Genomic DNA, 12153 nt, shown 5'->3' on the forward strand with positions numbered 1-12153 from the left:
GAGGAGTTAAAGGTGATGTGGAGACTGGCTAGATGGCAATACTGTCAACAGAAAGAGGAGGATGAGTCTTTTAGATGCTTTGACTTTGAAGTGTCTGTAGGGAACCCAAGTGGAGGTATCCAGCAGAGACCTCGAAATAATAACCCAGCAAGAAGCACTTTGAAAGGAAAATCCTCAAGCAATAATGGCTGGAAGTGTTTTCTTGGTAATCACTTAGAGTGGATGTAGAGGGAAAAGAAAAGAAGCTTGTGAACATAAAAAAACCAAAACCAAACAAACAAAAACTCACAAGAACATAGTCTTGCCTTTGAGGCAAGGTACTTCATCTCTGTACATGCTTCATCTAGGTAAGGTTTTTGTTTGTTTTTTAGACAAGTTTTTTTTTTTTTGTAAATTTATTTTTTATTGGTGTTCAGTTTGCCAACATATAGAATAACACCCAGTGCTCATCCCATCAAGTTCCCCCCTCAGTACCCGTCACCCAGTCGCCCCCACCCCCCACCCACCTCCGTTCCCCCACCCCTAGTTCGTTTCCCAGAGTTAGGAGTCTCTCATGTTCTGTCTCCCTCCCTGATATTTCCCACTCATTTTTTCTCCTTTCCCCTTTATTCCTTGTCACTATTTTTTATATTCCCCAAATGAATGAGACCATATAATGTTTGCCCTTCTCCGATTGACTTATTTCACTCAGCATAATACCCTCCAGTTCCATCCATGTCAAAGCAAATGGTGGGTATTTGTCACTTCTAATGGCTGAGGAATATTCCACTGTATACATAGACCACAGCTTCTTTATCCATTCATCTTTCGATAGACACCAAGGCTCCTTCCACAGTTTGGCTATTGTGGACATTGCTGCTAGAAACATCGGGGTGCAGGTGTCCCGGCGCTTCACTGCATCTGTATCTTTGGAGTATATCCCCAGCAGTGCAATTGCTGGGTCGTAGGGCAGATCTATTTTAATAACAAACCATTCAGTTGAAAATGGTGACAACTTAGAACAATAAGGGTCTGACTGGAAATGAGTATGGCTGTTATTATCAGAATATAGCAAAGTCCGTATTCCTAAACACAATTTTCCCAATCCAACTCCCTCACCTCTAAAATGGACTAAATTTACAAAAGTGAAATCTACCAACCTGTTTGCAAGACAACTGCTCTCACTGGCCCCTGCCCAGATGGCTTGACCTGGATAACTTCTGTCCCACAGAAAAGGACATGTTTCCGATAATCTTCCGAGCTGTGGGATTTCCAGGCCATGGTGTTCTCTGAATGAGGCAATGGTGTCTTTGTGACAGGTATACTTTCTCCTAAAAAAGATTATCTTTTGTTGATTCTGTGTGACCTGTGACCTCAGATAGTCGTTCAGAGCCGATATTTTCTAATTTCAAGAAAGTATACAAACCACAGCTATTCAGGTCTTACTTACTACATACACCCTGAGTCAGATGATTTCTTAAAGGATGCTAGTGATGCAAGCAGTGGCATACTTGGTTATATTTAAAATATTCATTTAAGGCCTACCTATATTTTCCATATTTCCATCTGCATGGTTTGCTGCTGTATTTTGAAAAACAGGCCATTTTAGCAAAGAGAGTTGCTACTCAGTTGTCCCCTTAAGTGTTCTTTAAGCCCAGATCTATGCTAGGCAGTGAAGGAGCTGTAAAGCATTTGTATAGCTATTATTATTTGCCAGTAATTTACTTGTTTATCTGTCCATTCAACAAATATTTTTAAGTGCTGATTTGTGCCAGGCACTGCTCTAGGTGCTGAGAATATAATAATGAACAAGACAGATAGAAATCCTGCCCTCAGAGACCCAAGGAGCCAAGCCACTAAACAGTAGTAAATAATTAATAAAAATACAGTAAGGTAAATATTTTGGTAGTAGCACCAGGTAATCTGAAGATCTAGCCCGGGGTTCCAGGAAAGAGGTCCTGGACAATTAACAAATGACAACTCAAAAGAAAATGAAGCCAACTAGATCAAAGAGAAGAAGAAAGTGTTTTTGGAGAAAGTGAGAGCAAGAGCATGCTATGCTCTGGGCACCAAAGATGGTTGAGGGTGTTTGGGACATTGAGCATGAGGGTAGAGGTAAGCTGTCCTGGAAGTACAGAGATGAATGAGAAATTATGCCATCATAAAATCTATAAAATATTCTTCATGATCTTTTTGGAGCTTGTAGCGAAAGATAGAAACCAATATAGCAAGACAGGACATCTCTTTTTTCTTTCTAGTTCTATTCTCATTAATTAATGCTTACAAATAGTTAGATCAATAACATGTATCTTCATCTTTACTCTCTCCTGTGTTCTTGTTTTATATTTCTCAATGATGGGCTATTCATCCCAACCTGGATATCCCACTAGCATCCTCAAGTCACCGTATTATCTACAATCCATATTAATATATTCATTACTAAGTGTCCTCTTGGCTTTTTATGGTTACCACCCTTTTGCTGAGTGACAGGTTTATAGTCTCAGAATCACCTTTGATTCCTCCTCTTCCCATACTCTGCCCTCTCATGGACTGATTTTCCAACTCTACTGCTTTTTCCGTGTGATTGAGTCTCACTGACTCATTCTTTGGACTCTTGCATTTGGGTCCCAAAGGCTTCATTGGCAATTGCTGACTCATGGTGGTTGCCTTATCAATGGATTACCTGTAATTGCTTAGCTCCGTGACATGAAATACATTTTAATAATAATAATTTGAGACTATGGTAGAACTGATACTCTTTTTTTATGAATAAGTATCTCACTCAAATCTTCCTGTCCTCCCAAGTTGGGAAAAACCTCAGTCCTCCTATGTGTCTCCTTTGCTATGACACTACTACCACACACACTATTGATCCCCAGATGGGGGGTAGGTTTCTCCACAACAAGCAATTCTGTGATACCAGCTGGTTGTCCTACAATTTAACTCAATTTTCCCTTTTTTAAAAAAGATTTTATTTATTTAATCATGAGAGATACACAGAGAGAGAGGCAGAGGCACAGGCAGAGAGAGAAGCAGGCTCCATGCAGGGAGCCTGATGTGGGACTTGACCCCAGGTCCCCAGGATCACACCCTGGGCTGCAGGCGGCGCTAAACTGCTGAGCCACCCCGGCTGCCTAATTCAATTCTTGCAGTATCTACCTAGCATCAGGTCCCACAGGTTAAGGACTCAGTCCCACAAGACTGCTTGCACTCTACCTCAGATGCTAATTGTAAATGCACATTGTCACCTGTGCTTTTGACTAATAAATCTGAAGTTTCCACAACCCCCTTCTGGGGTTCAATTAATTTGCTAGAGTGGCTCACAGAACTCAGGGAAATACTTAAACTTACTAATTTGTTAAAGGATATGATAAAGGATAGCCAGATGAATAACCAGATGAAGAGATATATAGGATGAGGTTTGGAAGGGTCCCAAAGGCAAACTCTCTCACTAGATTTTCAAAGCCACCACAAACTGAGCATCCCTGGCTCTTTTTCCTACACACTCCAGCTAAATGAGGCCACTTGCAAATCCTATTATTGACTTCCAGTCTTTGCCAGTACCATTCCTCTACTTTTCCTTATGGCAGGAAGACAGATTATTTAAGATAACAAAGAAAATTAGCTCAGAGTTCAAAAGGATACATTTCAGAGACAAAATAAAAATGCTAATAATACTTCCTGGATCCCATATTTAAAAAGCACTAGAATTAATTTAAAATTCCATCAGTCTTTTGCTAAATGTTCAATTAGCAAAATAACATGTCATATTTCTAATTTGGAATCATATTGATTATAGTTACACAAATTCAGTTTCTATCTCTTCTTCTAGGTAATAATTGAGGGCAAGGACTTTGACATGTATAACTTTTTATACTGCTCATTTTCCTTGCTGGCATGTAATAGGTTCAAAAGATGTATTTTTGCTGAATACCTGGGTGAATTGAATAAAAACAATTACCCACGTTTTTCTATGACTGGTTTTTCAAAGCTTGTTTTCTACATGGTGCATTTTTTACGTCCTAAGGTACAAGAAGCTGTACAATTTTTATTAGTGATCTTGAATATTCTCAGGAAATTCCTTTACCCAAGCACTGTCCCCAATTCATTCTCTTTAAAACAATCATGATATTTATCCTTTGTCTGGATTTATCAGTTGTGTTCTAAGTGACTTTGGAAAAGGGATGGGACTTCGGAAAAATCTCTAAATTGTTGTATTCCCATTGTTTTGAAATCAGCCTTTGTAAAAGCAGATACTTAGAGATAAGTTCTAATGTTTTTCTGCCTTTGAATCATAGAATATTAATCCACAATATATTCTTAGACTAATATTAGTGAAGAGCTTCTGCACACACAACCAACAGTATTGGTGGCAGGCAGGCATTCAATCAACCAGAGATGGAAGTCATTTGGAGATAATGTTCCAAAGATAACATTCAAATTGGATATGATTTTACACAGAAACGACTTTCAAGTCTCTTTGACGCTGTTCACATATTAATAAGGAGTCTCCTGCTTGGCCTTTCTTGGGATTCCAAGAATATTTTAGAAGGCCATAGAGTATTTTAGAAGGAAGAACACTCATCACCAACTTCAGTGGGCTTCCGATACCTGAAGTCCTGGCTGCTGTGAAGTGCAGTCCTCTCCCTTGTCCCCAGTGAGCAGGTGCCTCCTCATGGGAGCAGTGTTTGAAATGCCACGTCCTTGTTCACTTATATTTATAGGACCCTTCAACTGTAGGCTGTTCAAGAGTAGCGGCCATTTCTCATTTGCCTTGTGACTCCAGGACACAACACAGTGCCTGGCACAGAGTAGGTATTTCTGAACTTGATTGAATAAATGGATTGGACGAATGAATAAATGAAAGAAAGGGAGAAGTGAGAGGCGGAAAGGAAAAAGGAAGAGAGGGCAGCCCGGGTGGCTCAGCAGTTTAGTGCTGCCTTTGGCCTTAGGCTCCCTGCATGGAGCCTGCTTCTCCCTCTGCCTGTGTCTCTGCCTGCACACCCCCCACCCCCGGGGTCTCTCATGAATAAATAAATAAAATCTTAAAAGAAAGAAAAAAAAAAAAAGAAAGAGAGAAAAGATCTGACCTAAAGATCTGACCTAGCAACTCATTGTAAGATTGTCTGATAGGATATAAATGTGAAACCACCAATTCAGGGAATTCCTGTGTGTCCAACTTGGATTCTCTACGTACTTCCCACACACATATTTCAAATACATCACGAATTCTAATGAGTAGAAGGAGAAGGAGGGGATTTTGGTGGAGTGAATACTACTGCTCTCCTCCATAATTACCCCAAACAGAATGAGGGAGCAGTAGTCTCAGGCCTAGGCTCTCAGGTCAAAAGTCCTGGATTTGAGTGTTTTGCCTTCTTCATAGAATTTATAACTGTTGGAAATTTATGTCATTTATCTATTCTCATATTTTCTTTTTTTAAAAGATTTTATTTATTCATGAGAGACAGAGAGAGAGAAACAGAAACAGAGAGAGAGGCAGAGATACAGGCAGAGGGAGAAGCAGGTTCCATGCAGGGAGCCCGACGTGGGACTCGATCCTGGGACTCCAGGATCAGGCCCTGGGCTGAAGGCAGGTGCTAAACCGCTGAGCCACCGGGCTGCCCTCTCATGTTTTCTTTCTCCCCACTAGACTGCCACCTCCATGAGGGCAGAATCTTATCTGTGCTATTCATTGCTGTATCCTCCGCACCTACCAGAGTGTTCCATAAATAGGAGTTAAAACACATTTGTGGCATGAATGAATGAAAAAAATTAAATGAACCCAAACAGCAACTCTACCACTTTTAAGCTCTGTGACTTTAGGAAAATGACTTATCCTCTCGTAGATTGAACAAAATAATATATGTAACATATTAGCATAATACCTAATACATATAAGAATTAAGAAGAATGAGCTAATGTGCCAAGAGAAAATTTCAAAATATTAACAGAATTTTCCCCACAGTATTTATTCCCTTTTGCCTTTTGACCACTTTATGAGGAGCATAATGAAGGGGCCCATTGCCTCCAAAGACAGAAAGGACAGAGGAGTGGACAACTGGCTTTTAGGTTTCTGAAGTCATTCATAAGTTCGACAGTGAATTTTAGAGACCACCTGAGAATAAAAACAGAGTTTTGCTGTTTAATATCTCTGCCTTCCCTCTACTACTTTTCTAGCTAAATAAAAATCCCTGGATTGGAGGTTGTAAGAAAATCCAAAGGAAAATTAGATATTGTGTGTCCCTAAGAGAAGGTTTTGCAGGTGGACAGGCCTGGGACATTTCCCAAGCCCAGAGTGGAGTGCGGAGCCTCAGACAGAAGAGCTGCCCTAGACAAGACCCATCTCAAAACCTTGCACAACCTCAAGTAGTCAGACTTGGGTCAGGGGACCTGCCAACTGGTGGGGATAACTGTCTGACTTATTCCACTGCTTACTCTCAAGGATGATAAGATTTGAAGCAAACATAAATATGAAATGTAGTTATAAAATTAAATTTCTTTCATAATTGAGCTCATGGCAACAGGATGAGGCTAAGGAGATAAGGAGAAGGAAGATCCTTATTACATTGTAATGGGCATGTGCTATGGGTGAGACCACCCAGTAGACAAAAAAAAGGTGATGAGGCACAAGAAATGACAGTTTTATGCCCCTGAGAATCCTCTTCCTCCTCACTCCTGTGGTCCCTCTTATCTAGAAGCAAATGCCACTCTGACCCTGATATTTGCTAGCTGAACAATCTATTTTTTTCATCTGGGTTTCCTTATCTGGAAATTGATTATTATCATAGCTCCTAATTTGTTTTATATTACGACAGAGTGAAATAGAAAAGTTTTTTTTTTATAAAATGTAAATTACGATAGAGCCACTAGGAGTATGTGCTATTTTTCTTCCAAATAAAGACATAAATAAAAACTTCTATATATGCCAAGATCTGGTTTGCACATGAAAACAAAAACAAAACCCGAGTCACTTTCGCGGAGAAATGCTTTAGGAAGACATATATGGTTCCAAGAATCTAAGCATAACATGATTGTTCAATCAGGATCCTTTTTACAAATGCATCCACGAGTGGGCAGATCTACGTAGACTGCGTAATAATGTATTTAGAGCATGATGGTACTTAGATATTTCCGAAGAAAATAACGAGAAAGAAATATGTGTATTTCTGTTTTATGTGTCTGTCTCTAAAATCGACATTTATCAGTACTTAGGTGCCATAGACATTAATGCTGGTGACCTTGTTTTTCCAGAAACAGACTTAAGAAAAGCCACTTACTTCTTAAGATCATTTTAGGTCAGTTTTGCATATGGTTGAAAGGCAGCATTGTTTACCATCTCTACTTTTCTGGAACTCTCTAGGGTTCCTTAGAATCAAGACAAGAACTGTGCACCCAAGTTAGTAGACCCAGGATAGTAAACACTGGGATCGGTCCTCCCCTTTTTGTTCACAGTCATGTTCCATTGCCAATGAGAGAAGCCACCTTTCATGGACGGGCTGCTGGGAAATGTGAGACAGTTGCTGTCTTTGAGGGAGGAGGACAGTTTTTCTTGGGCTTGAGGTTGGCGCATCGGGTACTATGGCAACATTCTGAATGAAAGACACGATCAGTATGCAAACCCTCATCACTATCATTATAAGGCAGTTAGATTTCAACACACTAAAGGGGTATTTTGTAATTATACTGAGCATATTTATGTTTACTACATTTTCCTATCTCAATTTTAAATTAAGAAGACCCATTTTTAATGTGAAATCTGCTTGTGTTGAACAATTTAGGAATCAATAATGATTCTCTTTACATTTAAGTGATATTAAAAAGTGTGCGTGTGTGTGCGCACGTGTGTGCGTTTTTCTGTCTTTAGCAACTTGGAAGCAGAAAAATAGAACAGTTTGTAGGCACTGAAAGAAGACAAATGCTTTCTATTTTTGTGTTATTGTATAGTTTCTCCTTCTCTCATTATAACATGCTGTGTATTTTGGGGTTTTTTGACTAAAAGATATTTTATACATAATGCCTTGAGAATCACACAAATCCAAGTGAACTTTACGAAGTACAAATGAGAATGACAGTTCAAATCATTACGAGAAAACTGGCTTTCTGCTTATTAAGATCAACTGGAAACCCAATTCTAAAGAACAGAATTGTTATATGGCCTTTCCTTGAAGGGGCTTCCTTGAAACTGGGGCTTGGGTTTCTATCCACAGAGAGCAGGGTTCAATAAAATTTCTGCACCACACCAATTGTGAGAGATGGTCATTTCTGGTTGTGTTGTGTTTGGACAGGAATGTAAAGCATGCTCACGTTCATGAAGACATTGTTCATTAAGCAGCCTAATGCACTCACCCTCCTCTGGACCAAACCACCCTATTCACCCGACCCATCAGGAAATGAACCAACCACATGTATTAGACTTTTCTTCTATTTATACATTTTTTATTTGTTGTATTTGATTTTTAAATTATTAAATGTTTCCTGTTTGCCTATATGGAGTTTCCATCTGCTTGAGTACCCTGGTTGTGTCTCCCTCATCTATCTCTCCATATTTTAATATCAGGCTGGTATAAAGGAAGCAGGGATATGTTGATCTTTGCTAATTCTTGGCCTAGATATTGGACAGGAAAAAAGAAACTCATGATAATGGCTTACCTGTTAGCATGCCTTCATTCACCACACAGCTTCCATCAATCAGAATAGCATCACATGGCAAAGAAAACTTTCCTGGAAGAATAATAGTATCTCCAGGAACCAAGAGACGGGATTCCAGTTCCTGCAAACCTACACAACAGCAAAGTTTCCATGACTGGGTGACCTTTTCCAATTTTTACTGAAGAACGCAAGTGGCTGAGAACTCTTAACCAACTGTTGAACAAGGACTACCCTACATGGTCACTTGCTCCAGCTCCTTCCAACTCATTTGCAAAATCATAGAAAACAGGATTAGAGATTTGATTCCAGGGACATAGCAAAAGATTAGCTGGGCAACACAATCCCATCTAGATCCTAGTACTTAGGACTGTGCTCTGCCCACAGGAGATAATCCCGAGTACTGGTCATCTGAAAGATACCTCTTTACTGCCTCTTACTTACTGGGGCTGGGCTCCTGACCCCCCGTGACACACTCTGTCTTTGGATTGGGGCCTAATGTAAACCATTCAGACAGCATCTGTGGCCCTGGGGTGCAGCGCCTCACTCCTTGCAGAGAACCAAGACCACCCTACCCCAGGCTGAGTCCAGAGCAAATGCCCAATGTCCAGCCAGCCATTTACAAATGTTATTCAGGCCTGGATTCTGGATGACAGATTGAAATGTCATGATTCAGGGTCTATTTGGGATGGTTAATAGGGGAAATCAAAAGCCTCAAGAAGGCTTACCCAGTAACATTTAAATGAGTGAAATACGGAAGGCAGAGGGACCTGGAAGCCACCCAGACACTGAGTGGAAATGGTTCAATCAGGACGAGGATGCAAGGTACCCAGGGTACAAAATTCAGTGAGGTGCTCACCTTCTGGGTCCTGCAAAAGCAGGTGAACATTTGCATGATCTTTCCTCCTTAAGGTTTGCATCTTAGAAGCCTTATTTGCCTCCTCTAGCCCCAGTCCTCGGTTAATCAGAGAAGACTTCTCAACTAACAATCAATAACAAAGGAGACTGACTCCCCAGAAATATTAGGATGCAGAACACATCACTTACCTTTGCCTTTTACCATGACTGTAACCTGGACTTTGTTGTGATCCTCCACGAGGTTGTGCAGCTTAACTGATTGCTGCCAATGCAAAACCAACTTTTAAGTATCAGATCGTCTGTAGCTTGAAAACCATATGATCTCAATGTGGTAAATACCAAGCCTGCCATCACAGCCAAACCGACAGCAGGCAAAGACTCAGGTTCTACTTTTGCTGCTTCTGAGTCCTTGCCCCGACCCCTACCCTAGCCACCCCCCGGCCTGTAGCAACAAATATGCTATGATTTCAGGTGCAGGGAACGTGATGCACAATCATTGTCCCCAAGGACCAACTCCAAGGCCCTGAGGCCGCGCTTCCAGAAGGCACATGATGAATCAGGGGAAAAGTAACAAGAAGACCATGATCAGGTGACTTTCCCTATTGGTACCTGTTTCCCTGTCTATAAGACAATAAAGTTGAATTTGATCTTTCCATTGCAAGAGCCTATGAATATTTGGGTTGTGTTTTGGTTTTAGGAACAGCCATACCCTCCCTTATGAACTGGTGGATTTTCACCTTGGGTAAGTCTGCAGACTGGAGCCTTGCTGCTTTGTTTGGAACCCTGGTGCTTCCACTAAGGCATTACTCAACCTGTTTATCTCCCTTTTCCTCATCTGAAAGTGGAGATAATAGCAGTATCTGTTTCAGGTGGCTTTTTTTAAAAAAAATTTTTATTTATTTATGATAGTCACACACACACACACACACACACATAAAGAGAGAGAGAGAAAGAGAGAGAGAGAGAGAAGCAGAGACATAGGCAGAGGGAGAAGCAGGCTCCATGTACCGGGAGCCTGATGTGGGATTCGATCCCGGGTCTCCAGGATCGCGCCCTGGGCCAAAGGCAGGCACCAAACCGCTGTGCCACCCAGGGATCCCTCAGGTGGCTTTTAAAATTAAGTTAATGTGGGATGCCTGGGTGGCTCAGTGGTTTAGTCTGCCTCCAGCTCAGGTCGTGACCCTGGGGTCCTGGGATCTAGTCTCTCATTGGGCTCCCTATGGGGAGCCTGCTTCCCCCTTTGCCTATGTCTCTGCCTCTCTCTGTGTGTCTCTCATGAATAAATAAATAAAATCTTAAAAAAATATATATAGTTGATGCTTGTCCTAGTTATCCCTTTGGATAGTACTCATTACCATGGTAAGAGATCAAAACTGTTAATGATTAATAAGAAAGTTGTTGCTGAAAAACAATTGTCTAAGTGCATCCACTGAGAAGACTCACTTGGAGTAGAATTCATTGAGATGTGACCCTGTGCAAAGTGGAGGAGACGGAAGCAGCCTGAAGAAGAGGAGGCAAGTCTCCTGGGATAACAACTCAGGAAACAAAAAGGCAGAGATGAGATGACACGTGGTCCACACAGTTCCCTACATGAACTGTAGGGGCGCCATCAACTGGGCATTCCTGGAAGGCGTGGGCCCCTCCACAGGGATATCAGTTACCTGGATACTCCTAAGTAGAAGAGATCTGAATACTGTCAGCAGTACTTAAACAGTACTGCCTCACCTCACTCAAGTATAAAACTTTTCCCTTTAGATGTTAGGATGAATTATTTTTATCTGTCCAATTGATGATTTTTAGCTAATGGTAGCCAATGTCAGCAGTCTAAGCCAAGCATTACACACAATTATACAACTTTCCTCTTGGGAAATAATAATAAATTCTGTGTTTTTATTTATACAGAACAATGTATTATTTCCTTCAGTTTTTTTTTATGAAAAGCTACATTTCAAACATCGGACCAACTGAGTGAAAGAGTTGTATGACTGTTAGGTACATATTCAGTGCTCTAACTTGACTTCCTGAGGGTTGCCTACTGGGGCCTCCATTTTAATGATGGAGAAGAGTGGGAAAGTCAGTCATGGTTCCATGATAAGAAAAGTGGATTCAGTCAGGATTCCCAAGTTGTGGGTCAGATTTACCCACTAACCAGCCATGTACTCATATATAAGAAATTTCACTTTATAAGTTAGTTTTTTCCTCTCAAGAAACAAATGGCATTGAATTGAATCATTTTCAAGTACGTTCCAAAACTCAGTATGTCTGATGCTGATTTATTTTACATATCAGAAATTTATCCAAAGCCCCTAAGACTTCATAGAAGAAATACCCAACATTTATAATGGCTCACATTATTATTATTTTTAAACAGTTCATTTTTTCTTTTTTTAAAGATTATTTATTTATTTATTCATGAAAGACACACACACACACACACACACACACACACACACACACACAGAGGCAGAGAAGCAGAAGGAGAAGCAGGCTCCATGCTGGGAGCCTGTTGTGGGACTTGATCCCGTGACTCCAGGATCACGCCCTGAGCCGAAGGCAGGTGCTAAACTGCTGACCCACCCAGGGATCCCCTTTTAAACAGTTTAGAAGACTAAGGAACTACTCTGTGCCAGGCACTGCTGTAAGCACTTGGAATATATTGCTTGATATATT

General features: G+C 40.7%; 1 protein-coding gene across 1 annotated transcript in view; it reads right to left on the minus strand.

Annotated features, from left to right (window-relative positions):
- ATP13A5 (ATPase 13A5) overlaps positions 1-12153 on the minus strand; it is a 106553-nt gene that overhangs the window by 58291 nt on the left and 36109 nt on the right. Inside the window, exons 8-10 of the mRNA XM_077880102.1 lie at positions 9673-9745; positions 8629-8757; positions 1140-1310 (exon numbers count right to left, since the gene is read on the minus strand). Coding sequence (XP_077736228.1) covers positions 1140-1310; positions 8629-8757; positions 9673-9745 — 373 coding nt within the window. The remainder of the gene's footprint in view (positions 1-1139; positions 1311-8628; positions 8758-9672; positions 9746-12153) is intronic.

This window comes from Canis aureus, chromosome 31 (assembly GCF_053574225.1).
Source record: "Canis aureus isolate CA01 chromosome 31, VMU_Caureus_v.1.0, whole genome shotgun sequence".
Classification (NCBI taxonomy): domain Eukaryota; kingdom Metazoa; phylum Chordata; class Mammalia; order Carnivora; family Canidae; genus Canis; species Canis aureus.